The 15,357-nt window shown below is 45.2% G+C and overlaps 1 protein-coding gene and 1 pseudogene across 5 annotated transcripts in view; both read left to right on the top strand.

Annotated features, from left to right (window-relative positions):
• LOC147164312 (alpha-tectorin-like) overlaps positions 1-3,413 on the top strand; it is a 46,067-nt gene extending 42,654 nt beyond the window's left edge. For all 5 annotated transcript variants that reach the window (XM_086090592.1, XM_086090591.1, XM_086090594.1 and 2 more), the window contains 9 exons: positions 995-1,082; positions 1,170-1,232; positions 1,311-1,513; positions 1,736-1,870; positions 1,943-2,130; positions 2,250-2,398; positions 2,465-2,710; positions 2,790-2,952; positions 3,031-3,413. In XM_086090592.1, coding sequence (XP_085946718.1) covers positions 995-1,082; positions 1,170-1,232; positions 1,311-1,513; positions 1,736-1,870; positions 1,943-2,130; positions 2,250-2,398; positions 2,465-2,710; positions 2,790-2,952; positions 3,031-3,120 — 1,325 coding nt within the window. In that variant the 3' untranslated portion in view covers positions 3,121-3,413. The remainder of the gene's footprint in view (positions 1-994; positions 1,083-1,169; positions 1,233-1,310; positions 1,514-1,735; positions 1,871-1,942; positions 2,131-2,249; positions 2,399-2,464; positions 2,711-2,789; positions 2,953-3,030) is intronic.
• A 6,600-nt stretch (positions 3,414-10,013) lies between these two features.
• LOC147164311 (uncharacterized) lies at positions 10,014-13,452 on the top strand (annotated as a pseudogene).
• Positions 13,453-15,357: the final 1,905 nt, after the last annotated feature.

The following is a 15,357-nucleotide window of genomic DNA, read 5'->3' as shown; positions in this document are numbered from 1 at the left end:
TTCCGCATTATCTGACGTAATTGACAGGCGCAAAGAGGATTGTTTCAATCCAACAATCTGATTAACTCATTCACTCCCAGCCATTTTCACTGGCGCAACCACCTTCGCTCCTGGCTGTTTTACTGGATTTTGACTGATTTCGCAAGGCTCACAGAATATTGTGTTCTATTGCTTCAAAAACATGGAACCTACCAAAAGAAAGATTAGAGTCTCTTCATTCATCACAAAAAAACTGTTGGAAACACTGCCAAAAAGAGCTTGTTGCAACATGGCCCTGACTGATCTCGTATACTCTGCTGCCACCTGCTGACCGTTTTTGTAATAACTACCAGAAGCTGCATCAAAGCCTTCTGTATGCTCTAGCATGAAACAAAAAACGTATAAATACGTTTTTAGAGTGCCGGACAAAGTATAAAAAAACTTGTTTTTGGGTTTGAATGAGATCAAGTTGAATGAATAATGGGTAATGTATTTGTACGTTTTGGGGTTTGAATGAGTTAAGTGATTTCATGCGCATTGATTGGAATAAGAATCGTCTCAACCCACCCCCATACAAAGTTTGATCTGATTGAGTCTAATCAGGTCAGAATAGTCCGAATGGCATGTTTACATGAATCATTTTTAAACAGATCAAGGTTTTAATACGATTAAATGTGTACATGTAAACATAGCCATTGATAGTCAGCTCCATTGTCATAAAAGTGAAAGGACATCAAGCTTGTAAGATAAAATTGTCTGATTTTGGAGGATTCATTGCTATTCTTTCTCTTCTCACAAATATCATTTTAAGCACTGAACCATGGTGTGCAAAGATTGATGGAAAATGGGTGGCCGTGAACATGAAGTATAATAAAAGGATCTGTAAATCTGCTTTCAAATGTACCTTCACCCAAAGGATGTTGTTTGAAAGACCCATCAAACGGAGTCTTGTGCTGAATCAATAAAAGTACCAGTGTGTCGCACCAAACTAATGTTCTACCCTCAATATTGACAGGCAAAAATGGAGCTCCTGTGCATGGACTATGTGGCAACTCCTCTTTGGATTTTAACCGAGAGAGAGTTGCTGAACACAGCGTCACAGGGTATGTCAACAACCCGGCCGAGCTGCCACAGTTCAATTTAAACGAGTGGATTGTTTGCTCAATGCTTGGTGTTAAATTCCCACACAGATGTGAGATGCGACACGAAGAAGCTGATGATCGTAGGATCAACTGCAAAGCTACAACTGAATGGTAAACCAGATGTTTAGAACACCATTAGTTTCCAGTTTACCACCTATCTTCCATGTCTTTTATCTCGTTATGCAACAGGTGTCTTCTCCTGTGGGAGGATCCCTTCACCCAGTGCCACTTGCACATCGACCCAGAGCCCTTTGTATCAGCCTGTGTCAACAATTTGTGCCAGTATCCTGCAGTAGATGGTCTCAAGTGCCAGTTACTGGAGGCCTATGTCCGAGCCTGCCACAGCCAAAGCAATGTCAGCATTGACGGCTGGAGGTCAACAGCTAAATGCGGTAAGGGCAAGTTTTATCAGAACACGAGATCTGAGTCCATACAGATTTCTTGCCAGTCCAATACTGGCCAGATCAACTTCATACTTTTAGGGATTGTTTCTCTTTTTTTAATCAAGAACACTACCAATTTCATAGCGGTACTCTTTGTTCAACTGCTGTCGGGATTATCCAGAATTATGGTTTCATGACAAAGCCATTGATTTTTCATGATACTGTGTCCAGATTCTGGTCCTCAAACCATTTGTCAAGACAAGTATTGTAGCGAACACGAGTTTTGTGGCGAAGGCTATGACGGAGAAACCCACTGCCTATGCCGGGCCATTTTTGCGTCCAACTACAGATCTTCGGACACGTTTGGTATGTCGACGACATCACATGACAATTGTCTAGGAATCTTTGTTGAATAACCATTGTCAAATGTGTGTTCAGGCGAGCCGATGGTTTGCAGCCATTCGTCTGCATCGATTGACATGTTCTGTTGCCTTCTGGCGGAGAAAGGCATCGACTATGCGAAGCTGCACCTTAATGATGAGCGATGCGAAGGTGTCATAGATAATAAAACCCACATGGTGAAATTCAACTTCACTCGGGACGCAACTTGCGGTGCAATCATCAAGGTGTGTACCCCTGTGGAAAGCAGACACTCTTACTTTTACTGCTGTTTGATTTGTTGTATCTCGACTGCTATTAGGTACTAATAAAGTCTGTACATACTATACTGTATGTGACCCTCTAGGCAAACACCACCAAAATAACCTACCAAAACATTATTGCGACTCCAGACATCTCCAGTGTGGTGACACGTTCCAATAAATTGCTGATGGATTTCTCCTGCCATTTTGATCAACCAGACCTTGAGGGCATGGCCATCAGAATGATAGACAGGTATCCCATTGCAGCTATACTAAAATGAGTAACAGTGTAACATCTTACGCTGCTTTTGCTGTGCAGTCCCGTGATTAAGCACTTCACGTCAGGAGAGTGGAATTACACATTGACCATGGCAGCATACACTGACCCTGACAGAACACAACTCATAGAGTTAAGCACTGGAGTCCGGCTAAACCAGAAAATCTGGGTAGAGATCAAGGCTGACGGACTAGGTGGAAGTGCCATATCTCTGGTGACAGAGTCATGCTGGGCCACCAATCAGTCGACTTCAAATGGAAGCCTTCGATATGACCTCATCAGTGCAGGGTGAGACTCACTCAGAAGGGTCAACAAAGATGTTATCAGTGGCGGTCCACGTCATGTCTTTGATGCTGTTTTCGAGCAGATGTCCCAACCCTGCTGATGGGACGATCAAGATTGAAGGCAACGGGGAAGGAATATCTAACTACTTCTCCTTCAACGCGTTTAAATTCTCGAACAACAACAATGAAATGTTTCTGCACTGCACAGTAGAGCTATGCGTCCAACGGGGAAACTCTTGCAATCGGGTAATTTTGAGTTTTCTTCCATTAAGAAAGTATGAAACTATTTTAAACTCAGGCACTGATTTAAATGATTTTTTCCAGATGTGCAACCATGCAGGAAGGAGGCGGAGATCTGTGCCTACAACGATTGCTGACGGAGGTCCTTCTATCATCACCATGGCTTGGGCTTAAAAGGTGGGCAACTTTCACCGCATCACCGGTTGAAAGCAAGCCCACCAACTTTGTTCTCCTCTCACTGTTATCCTTGGTTTCTTTATGAACTTCCTGTTGTTGCCATGTGCATATGTTCATGTATGTTTTGGGACTGCCTTTACTTCCATTTGCAACTGATTCCATTTGCATGCAGCATAACAGCTAAATGCCATTTCACCATGTTTGCGTTGAAACCTGGGATCCACAATTGTCTGCGAAGCCAGCAGCCCTGTCGGCTATTGTACAGTACATCTAATAAATACACAATGGTTCTCTTACTGCCCATTATTACATTACACATTTGCTTGACACACATTTGCATCCTAATGAAATGAAGCTGGAACCACAATACAAAAATGTAGCAATATAATATTAAATACTGTATGCTATTTATTGCATTGATTGTGCTATCCATACCTTTTAAGTCCAATGATCTTCCACAATGGTGTGATATTATTGCCACTTCACATCTTGTCTTTTATCTTCTTCCAAATAAAAGTAGACAGACAGTATGTTGTCATCAGAGACGACTTACCAGTCTACTAGTAAAACTTTTTTTGAAACTCAAAAACACTTTAGTGTGAAAGGCACTCACATTTTTTTTTATTGTTCACAATTACGTTATAACGCAAGAAGATAGTAATTTTAACAATAAATGTGTCCATTTGAAATTGCTGGGGGGGCTCCATCCGTGGCCCGGGTCTCGGCGCTCCGGGGGCCGGGGGGTTGGTTGGGTTTGGTGTTGTGCCCGCCCCGCTCTGGTGGACCTCCTGGCACCTCGGGCGGGCCCCAGTATCCGGGGGGCGAGCCCTATCTCACCGCCGGGCTGGTCCCATATGCCCGACGGGGTCCCGGTGGTTGGCGGGGGTGGATGGGGGGGGGGTGGTGGGGTCTTGGGGGGAGCGGGGGCTGTGGACCGGCGGGGTGCCTGGCGGGCCTGCAGTGCCCCGTCTTGCTGCGTTGGGTTGGGGGCGCGGGCTGTGTTGGGGTGGGGGGCGCTCCTGCTCCCGGGTCTGTTCTCCGGCCGGTGGCCCTGGCGGGGCCCGGGGGTCGTCCTTTGGCGCTGCCACGGCCTGGGGGGCCCTGAGGTGTTACGCTTGCTCTGTCCTGGCAGGGGTCGACGGTGGAGATTTTCATGCATGCCAGATCCACCACACCAGCATCTATCGAAACTCAGGCACAATCGGCTTCTTCCTCAGGTCTTTGAATCGGTGGAGGCTGGTGTCTGTGGATCTCACTCTGCTTCGTCTGTCCTTCCTTCCTTTCCTCAGTCTCTCCTTTGGTCTCTTGAGGTCTCCCTGATTTGTTGGAATTTAGATGTTTCTGGGGTTGGTGGCCCAGTGGGTGGTGTCTGGTCGGTGCTGGATTTCACTTTCCTTTCTTTTCTTTGGTCCTTCCTCAGGTCTCCTGACAGCGGTGTTCGGTTTAGGTGAACGGTATGGGATTTTTTTAATAGGTTTTTGGCGAACTAACGAATACACACACACTCACACACACGCACGCACGCACACACATACACACGCACATACACATCCTCACCCACATACAAAACAAAAAATATTTAAAAAATAATAATAATAAAAAAAGAGCAATGATGATGACATTACCGAATGAACAATACTGAGCTCTTTAAAAAAAAGAAAAGAAAAAAAAGAAATTGCTGTACTTTTTTTTAACGTCACACAATATCAGATAATATCAAATGTAGCTAAATTTCAACTTTTAAGTTTTTAATTAGCAGTAAATTGAAGTAAGTGTTTGTTTAAATTTGAATGCATCATTTAGGAGTTTGAATGGGGATTCATTAGCAAGACTTGTGTTAACTAATTGGACTTGTTTGTTAAGCGCAATGCTTGCATCATGACACATGTTAGTTTCACACCTTTAATTGCATTCGCGTCATTACAGAGCACTAAATGTAGCAGGTGTGAAACCTGTGTGTATGCTGTGTGCCAGACTCACACCAAAACATGATGAAACAAAATACTGTAAACAAATATATGTTCTTCCTTTTAAGTGCAATACAGTTTGTGATGTAACCATCACACATCAATAATACACAATACGACTACTGCACTATAGACACTACATACGTGTACACACACACGCATACACACTCATCATTAATTGCATCCTCTTTAAACCATTCCTTTTTGTTCTATTCTTCCCCCAAAAACAATAATAAACATATATTATAAATAAAAAATACACATTGAATGGATATCTATCGCTTTGTGTCCATCCACCCACCCACTTACTATCTGTCAACGTACCGACAGTGACTACCTATCCACCAACTCAACTACATCCACTGCCAATCCATCCTTCCATTGAGCCTCCAAACACTCCAGTAAATTGAGATGACACTGGACATATCGATAATGGAGCCTTTGTCGAGCCAGAGTCATCACTTGGGACATGGTCACAAAGGCCGGGGATCGAACCCACAATCTCTGCATTGGGAGTAGTAGTCTACCACAAATCCATGCCACCACATCGTAACTGGTACATGGTAACATGGTAACTTACACATTGAAATTCCAGTTTAATTAGCAAACTATTAGAACACCATGCCAAGAATGACTGCACATTGACATTTCTATAACACAAAAAACTGTGGCCTCCATAAAATAAAAGACATAAAACTGTTCAACTGCCTCAAAAAGAGTTAACAATTTGACAATGACACTGGTCAGACTGATTCAAAGTCACAAACTTATTGAGGCAGGATGTAGACCTGCACCTTCTATAGCCACCTCTCTTCGTCTCATAGAACAGCTTATTAATAAAAGTTTTCAACTGATTAAAATATGTACATATAACAAACTTAGTTTTTAAAAATGAACCTTTTAAATTCATAGATGCCCTTATTTGCTACTTCCTAACCCAATGAATCAGGGGCACAGATGGGATTTGGGGGGAGTGCTTGACATATACATACATATATATATATATTGCTCTGCAATTAAGCTGTTACGGTACTGACAAATTATGTTAATTTTTTCACCGAAAACACTTATCAGCGGGTGTTTTTACGCCAGGATCCCTGTTTGGTATAATGAGAGCCTAGCAAAGAACGAACTTCATTGTTTGCATGAACCATTCAGAGTATTATTTCTGTATTGTGAATCGTAACTTGCAGAAATTTACGTTTCACAGCAATTGTTTTTTCTTGTGTACTTTGCTTTCATTTCTGATTGCATGATGCAGAACAATCTTTGAGTAGCACTCGGAAAAATAACTTATGAGAGAAATTTATATTCACATTCTAACTGATGAAATCTGCACACTTCTTTTACACTGTTGGGTATTCTCCAAGAGGGAGAAAAGTCAGAGTAAACTGTAGAAAAGTGGATCAGATGATGGTTAATGCTAGAATGTTGGCTATGGGTAGTTCATTGAAACTTTCTAGGAAGAGTATGATAGAAGCAAGGAATGAGAAGGAGGCAAATTTGAATGTGTTTCTGTCGCCAACTGCGCCGCCACCGTATGCTGAGCCGCCCACGGAAAATGTGTTTGAGCCCATTAACCCGTTTACTGATTCCCCATATGAAAATGCTATTCAGATGCTGCAAAATATGCAAGCTCCCCTATTAACGGTGAATGGGGGAAGTCTCAATGTTGACTGGAATGGTGAAAGTTCTGACAGTAACCAAGTGAGACAATTGGAGGAAAAATTGGACAAATTGTTGCATATGAATGATGGGCCGCAGGAGAAACTGACCCAAGCCAAAACTTTCGGCTTGGAACTGACTAGACACTCTGAAGTGCCCCAGATAATTTGCAGCAAATGGCGTACAATTCTTGCACGCTTTGAAAAATGAACAATGAACTAACAGAACAAAACCGTATATTGAAGGCTGAACAAGATGACTTGTTTTGGCAACGAGAGCGGGAAATGACTAATGAAACTTCTAGTGCATCTATCGCATTGCAGATATTCAAAATCAGCTGGCCGACCTAAAATGTGCAGTTAGGACAGCTTCAGGGACATGCCCTGATTCTGCATTTGACCACACTCACGACATTAGCATGACCGGACATCTCTCAGACAGTACTCCCCAAAAACCAGTGACGCGTTCTCAGACAATTTTTCAAGCCCCAATGCTGGCAAAAGTTGACCCCGCTACAGGAAATTCTGCCATGGTTTATAAACCTTACTTGCCCTCTGACTTGAGTGTGTTGTTGCAGAAACTTCCCCCAATGCAGGTGGGGGGGGGGGGGGTTGAGATCTGTTCAAAGAGCGGTTACAGGACAGATTTTAACCGCGGGGGATGTGCGCGCGCTTTTGACGCAGGCATGCCCTCTTTCTCAACTAGAAGTGTTGATGAATAATTTAGGTTTGTCCTCTTTAACTCTTTGACTGCCAGACGTTTTCAGAAAAGGGATGCCGTCAGTGCCAGCCGATTTAAGCATTTTGACTGATCTTTCAAGGTCCACAGAAAATGTTCTGTTTGGACTATGGAAACACAAAGTACTATGTAAACACAAAGTACTACCAAAGGAAAGATTGGACTTTCATCTTTCATCAGAAAAAAAAAGTTTGTTTCTACCTTATTCCGTTCTTTAGTAATCAACAATAGAAAATGGTTAGTTTGACCCAATTTCGCCTGTTTTGGACCAAAATACGGAGAAATCAAGCTTTTAGTGAAACGATATTATTTCATGCATTCTAGTGAATTTTACACTTCTTTTTGTCCATGAATGATGCCACAAACACCTAAATAGTGCTTTACTTCTATAAAACACTACCACCAAGAATGAAAAAGTGTTTTTTGATAGCAAAATACGTTTATTTACATTCAACAGTGTAACAATTTGACAACAATTTGGCAAACTATTTACAAATGTGTGCAACTGTGGTGCTATTTACAAATATGTGGATGTTTCAACGACAGTTTTTCTTTTTGTAACACTCTCCTGCGTGCAAAGAGACGCAACAGCATTTGCACAACAGATTGCCTCTTCGCGTGCAAAAGCTCCACTTTCTTGCAGGCCGTTTTTTCCGGGGAATAGCAAGTATATACTGCAGTGTGTCATCAAGTCTAATATCAGGATCATGCTACGGTTACGTTACGGTGATGTTACGTTGTGGCTTCCTCATGTCCTTCGGTTGCTATACCGAGTGGTAGATGTTCTGATCCATTTTATCCACTCCATTCATGGTGGCATCGTAGTCCAGAAACAGTGTCTTCTCCGTGATCAGACTGTACCCGCTCCTCCGATGAATATGCATTGGACTCGGGGTACTCTTCATTGTCCGATCGAATGTCCGCTTGTGCAGCTCCGGCGTTAGCAGCGGTAGCCGCGCTTAGCCGGTGAGGCTTACTACGTAATCATAGCAGTTTTGTCAAAGCTTCCAACTTTGGCGTCAAGCTCGGAGTCATCATCCTCATCATCATCAATCTGCATTGGTCGATGCCAACTCTCCATCGCCCGATCGAATGTCCGATTGTGTAGAAGTACCCGGCCGGCTATTGTGCGCGTTTTCCGGCCTTAGCAGCGCTAGCCGCGCTAGCCGCGCTTAGCCGGTGAGGCTTACTACGTGATCGTAAACACGTCAAGGCTTCCAACTTTGGCGTCAAGCTCGGAGTCATCATCATCATCATCATCAATCTGCATTGGTCGATGCCAACTCTCCATCGCCCGATCGAATGTCCGATTGTGTAGAAGTACCCGGCCGGCTATTGTGCGCGTTTTCCGGCCTTAGCAGCGCTAGCCGCGCTAGCCGCGCTTAGCCGGTGAGGCTTACTACGTGTTCATAAACACGTCAAGGCTTCCAACTTTGGCGTCAAGCTCGGAGTCATCATCATCGTCGACATCAATGCGCTTTTTAGTATTGATTGATGCTTTACGTCTTTGAAAAAAATGCTCAAGCGTGAGTTGCTTGCAACCGGTTGCTTGGTCAAGCCACAATGGCTTGAACCAGCCATTGTCTCCTCAACACTCTAGTTCCGCCTCACGTCTTCTACTGACGCCCACGGTGGGCGGCCCATCCAACCTTGTGCAAAGAGAGTCATCGCTGCCCTCTAGGGGCCAAAACGAGTCTTTGACTAATCAGATCTGCCTGATACTTTCAGCACAGCTGCCCAAGGCTTTCCTGCACCCGTTTTTGAAAAAAAAAACAAAAAAAAACATAGGGGACGTCTTTTAACGTCCTCGGCGCCCTTCCCTAGGTTTATGCTAAACGTTTTATAACGTTTATGGCAGTCAAAGAGTTAATGGATGGTGAGGCTCTCTCACGTGATAATTACCTGACACTGTTTTCAGTGCTTGGCTCACTGTTTCCAATTCCTGAGGTTGTCATTTCAGACTTGATGTTTGCTCCAAAAGCTGACGAGGAGGCTGCGGCATTCATTGATCGTGCCCTTGTATATTGATGGCTATCTCATCTGAAACAGCACCTACGGAGGTATGCTAAAGACTTAGAGTCAAAAACTGAAAAACATAGGAATACTGAATTACAATTAGCAATTATGCAATTACAAACTTTGAAGAAAAAAGAGGAAAATATTGCTCCCCCGGCTTCTACTGTTTACTCATCACCTACTGTTATGTCTGAGTGTATTATGTATCAGTCAGGTCCATTCATGGGCTGAAACCAGTGCTACAACTGTGGCCGCACTGGACACTGGGCTCGTGACTGTCGTCAAAGCCCACAAGGCTGGAGAGGCAGAGGAGGCAGGCGTCAACAAGGAGGGCGCGGCTACAACCAGCCGAGGGGACGTGAGTCACAGAACGCCCCACCCCACCTGGCTCCACCCCAGCAGCAGTATCCGCCTGTGCCAAACCAGCAATTCCTGCCGCCACCTGGTGGACAGTTTCCATAATGATGGGGCCCTGAATTCACATGCCAAGGTCTGCAGGAACCTATGATTGAACTGACGGTAGGAGGAACTTCTTTACCATTTATGGTCGACACTGGAGCTCGTCACTCTACCATTATGACATTGCCACCTGAAAGTTCCCTCACCGCCGAAGGCATTTCATTGGTTGGATTCAGGGGATAAGAAACTATCCTGCATATGACAACTCCTATACACACCCAGTGTTTCACACAAACTTTGTTGCACTCCTTTGTGTTCGCACCGAACTGTCCAGTGAATCTTTTGGGAAGAGATCTTCTCATAAGAACTGCTCCATTGATCCAGTGTGGCCCGGACGGGCTCACTCTTCAGTTTCCAGATGGACATACTTATTACTGCGCTGGTGACTCCGCCTCCAACGTCTCCACCCAATTTCCAATGGTGCCTAAACACGCCATGACATGCACCACTGCTGACATCTACTGGGCAAAGATTGACACTGATTCCTCCGGCTGGAGGGATGCTGAAACTTTTTGGACACTTTGGTCATCTAGGGTTCGTAATCTCAGGTCATATGATATGGTATCTGACTGTATGCATTGCAGTCTTTTCTATGACAGATGTGGTGATGAGATGTACAGTGAAGCATTCCCACCAATTGATGACAACGCCTGGGAGTTGCGTGTGGGTGATCTGTTTGCAGGCAAACCCGGTGTGGCTTATTCAGTTGCTCTGACTGAAGAACAATCACAATGGTATAGGATGGCAAATCCACCTGATCCATCTATGCCTCCGTGCCATCCTCATGTTTCACTGATGGTGTCATCCCAGCACACGGCGAAAGATTTGGCTCCATTTGTCCTGGACTGCACAAAAGCAACTGATTGGCAACACTCTTTACATACAGACTTGCTGTATTCCAAATCTCTTGATGCCTATTGGATTAAATCTGATTTATTTGTATCTATGTCTATTTTAGAACATCAACTTTTGGACCGACATCATGGAAGGGAAACATCTGACAGCGAGCTTGCTGGTGACATGTTGAAATCCTTGCCTACTGCACTGTGGTCTACTGACCCAACTGATGTGGGCCTATGTAATGTTACTCCAGTAACTTTTAAAATGAAACCCGACTCCATTTGGGTACCACAGTACCCCATGAAGGAAGAAGGACGATTTGGCATCTCAGTAACAATTGAAGGTTTGTTAAAAGCGGGGGTTCTTTGCAAAATTGATAGGTCTAACTACAATACTCCTATTCTCCCAGTAGAAAAGAAAAATACTGGTAAATTTCGAATGGTACATGATCTATGCAGAAGTATTTTGCATTTACGTGGAATAATGAGTGTTACTCCTACACCAGGCTTCCTCAAGGTTTTGTGTTGTCTCCTGGACTTTTCAATGCTTCCCTTCGACAGTTGCTGTCACCTCTCCAACTTCCTCCGGATGTTGTTTTGGTGCAGTATGTGGACGATCTACTCCAAGCTGCACCATCCGAGGCGTCCTGCCTTCAAGCTACACAGCTCCTTTTGAGCCATCTGGCTTCGGTGGGTTTGAAGTGCTCCAATGGCAAACTCCAAATTGCCCGACCTCAGATTTCTTTCTTGGGTCGTCTTGTCTCGAGACATGGAACAGGTATGTCTCCGTCACACAAAGATGACATCTTGCACCATCCCAAACCGACAAATGTCAAACAAATGTTGGCTTTTCTGGGTCTTTGCAACTACTTCAGACATCATGTTCCGGATTTTGCGGAACTGACTCATTCTCTCAGATAATTAGTTAATGAAAAAGGAATGAGAAACCTATCACATATTCTTTTTTGGACTCCAGCTGCTGAAAACTCTTTTGTTCTGCTTAAACAGTTCTTGTCATCAGCTGCAGCTCTTGGCATCCCTGACTACAACAAAATGTTCTTTCTGGATGTTTCTGAAAAAAACCCAGCAGTGTTTCTGCTGTTCAATTGGCTAAAGCACTGGCCTCATCAAATTTGAATTGGCTACAAGCTCTTCCTGTTGCATTAATGAATGCGCGAATGTCACTGAACTCAGCCAAAGGCTGGACTCCGTTTGAATGTCACACCAACAGACCGTTTCCGGCTCCAACGGCACCACTGGAAGAGACGCACCTTGCAGGACCTCCAGAACTCAAACAACTAGCATCTACGTTCTCCAAACTAACAAAAAACAACCAGATGTTCATTCAAAAATAAATGATTGTGAATATGTATGGTTAAAAGTGACTAAACGAAAATGGTCTGCACCCAGGTGGACTGGACCCCACAAGGTGACGGAGAGGACATCTTGTGCAGTTCGCCTGCATGGAAAAGGGGACACGTGGCTCCACATCTCGTCTCCACGACCCGCCAGATCCGCCTCAGGCTCAGCAATCCCACCAACTGATGACCACCTGATGACCACCTGATGACCACCTGATGACCATCTGATGACCACCTGATGACCACCTGACGACCCAGGCTCAGCAATCCCACCCCCTGACGACCTGACCGGAAAACCACGTCTACTGATCCAGTGTCCAGTTGCCCCTATTGAGGGCATCATTCCATAAAAGGTTGAGTCACATATACGGGCAAAATAACCCCGGTGACCAATCCTAGGACCTTGGGTAGTCGATCCTGGGGTCCTAAAGAAGCTGACAACACCCTTTTTCATTCAACAAAGAACATCATCTCGAGATGGCTTCAAAGTGGGAACGCATCTCCATCTGCTGCTACATCACGACACTCTTTCTCATATTGATTTTTATGCCAATCTGGTACCTCTGGAAGCCCCTCAGTACAACCGTGAACGTAACCACAACATTATTGACAATATTGATTCTCCACACACTCCCTGGCTCATATCCTGGACTTATAATAACTCAATAACAGTGACAGTGGCCCCAAACACGAACACCTCTGTTAGAATTCCCATTAGGTCTTTGAAGGGATTTACGAACACTATGCAGATTAAAGGGGAAGCCTGGGTAGAATACTGGTGGTATTTGACAGGACATGTTTTCCAGCTAGATTGGAGTACTTTTATAACTACCAAGGACGGAAGTCACTGGCCACTGGGAACTAGTGAGGAGGCTATTTTCTTTAGCAAAAGGGTAACACTGAGGAAACTGGGAGGTCAACTCAAATTGACCTTTGCTCTTCCCGATGGAAAAATACGACCGCCTAATGCAACTCGATATAACACCTCCTGTTGGGGATTATTGCTATGGGCATGGTTCACCGGAGCCGACCCCTATTTTCCCATTGTAGTTTGTGTTAATAAGACTATGGGTAATTTAGGAGAACCAAAAATAACTAATTACATGAAGGTGACCGGGGTGAGAGCTGTTAGCGTACCGCTCGATGGTGTAGATGAGTGGTTCCGTGTTACTACAGGGTTGTCCAGCAGCAGTAACAATTGGCGACTGCTTGCTAACGAAGCGGCCCGTGCCACTAACGAAAACTGTGTGATATGCGTAGGACCACGACCTCTATTACGAGTAATCCCAGCTAAAATAGAGGATCAATGTGTAATGGAACTTATGAATAAAACTGTCCCCAATGTCAATTGCTCTAAATGGGATAAGGTGTATCCTCTCGTAAAATGGCAGAAAAACAAACCAATATTTTCAAACAAAGTTGCAGATGGTAATTTCTCATGTATTAAAATGTCAGGAACAGGAGAAAAATTGGGAGAACTAAATCACATCACTCACTGCATTTCGGCAATAGACGTGAGACAAATGTTCCAACCTCAATCTAGAGGGGACATATGGTGGTGGTGTGGCGATCACAGAATATTTGTTTTTTTGTTTTGTTCGTTTTTTAAAGAGCTCAGTATTGTTCATTTGGTAATGTCATCATCATTGCTCTTTTTTTTTATTTTTGTATTTTTATTATTTTGTATGTGTGCGTGTGTGTGAGTGTGTGTGTATTCGTTAGTTCGCCAAAAACCTATTAAAAAAATCCCATACCGTTCACCTAAACCGAACACCGCCGTCAGGAGACCCGAGGAAGGACCAAAGAAAAGAAAGGAAAGTGAAATCCAGCACCGACCAGACACCACCCACTGGGCCACCAATCCCAGAAACATCTAAATTCCAACAAATCAGGGAGACCTCAAGAGACCAAAGGAGAGACTGAGGAAAGGAAGGAAGGACAGACGAAGCAGAGTGAGATCCACAGACACCAGCCTCCACCGATTCAATGACCTGAGGAAGAAGCAGATTGTGTCTGAGTTTCGATAGATGCTGGTGTGGTGGATCTGGCATGCATGAAAATCTCCACCAAAGAGGCGAGCCGTCGACCCCTGCCAGGACAGAGCAAGCGCAACACCTCAGGGCCCCCCAGGCCGCGGCAGCGCCAAAGGACGACCCCCGGGCCCCGCCAGGGCAACCGGCCGGAGAGCAAACCCAGGAGCAGGAGAGCCCCCCACCCCAACACGGCCCGCACCCCCAACCCAACGCAGCAGGACGGGGCACTCCAGGCCCGCCAGGCACCCCGCCGGTCCACAGCCCCCGCTCCACCCATGACCTCCCCGCCCCCCATCCACCCCAACCATCCACCCCAACCCAGCCCCAGCCGCCCCCAGGCCCCCAAGCCATGTCAGTGAGTGTTTGTGGTGCATTAAAAAAATAAATAGGGGGGGCAGCGGCGCGGCGGGGACAAGGACAGGGGACTGCAGCACTGCTTTATACTGCGGTCTGCCCCCACCGATGGCACCCCGCCCCGACCCCCCCCCCCCCCCCACACACAGTTGTGTGGTGCATTCAAATTGGAGGGGAGATGTTGGGCGAAGACGGTGTTTCCACCCTACCCCACCCCCCCAAAGTGTGTTATGTGCCCTATATGTCTATAAAAGTGTATTGTGCAAACCTAGTGCAGTGAGTTAAGAGGAGCGACCAGCGGGCCCCCCCCTCCCAACCAAACCCCCACCCACCCCACCGGGACCCCGGCAGGCTTATGGGACCAGCACGGCGGGGCGATAGGGTGCCAGGAGGTCCACCGGAGCGGGGCGGGCACAACACCAAACCCAACCAACCCCGTGGGATGTTGAGGTGGGAGACAACAGTGACTGGAAACTGGGGGTGGCGTGGGGGGACCCATTTTAAAGTTAGTTAGTTTAGTTTAGTTTAGTTTAAAGTTTGCAGGCTCAATGTACATGCCACAAAGCAGAGTTGAAGACATTTTGCGGGGGGATAATTATATGTTGAATCCGCCAGTGAAAATGCAGAGAATCCGAATTCACATGGACAATAATGAAAGATCATTTTCGTTCTCTGAATCTCTGACAAACACTAAACTGTTTAAAACAACTCCTGGCGTTTGGCCAGATTTTTATAGGAACATCAAGATGTTTCCTTTCTTTTACACAGCTGATAAAATTCCTCTGCAAATAATTCCTCTTGC

Source organism: Leptonotus elevatus, chromosome 12, assembly GCF_054856555.1.
Source record: "Leptonotus elevatus isolate MCC_2025b chromosome 12, RoL_Lele_1.0, whole genome shotgun sequence".
NCBI classification, from domain to species: domain Eukaryota; kingdom Metazoa; phylum Chordata; class Actinopteri; order Syngnathiformes; family Syngnathidae; genus Leptonotus; species Leptonotus elevatus.
The sequence above is the reverse complement of the archived record's forward strand: the minus strand, read 5'-3'. Positions and strand labels throughout refer to the sequence as shown.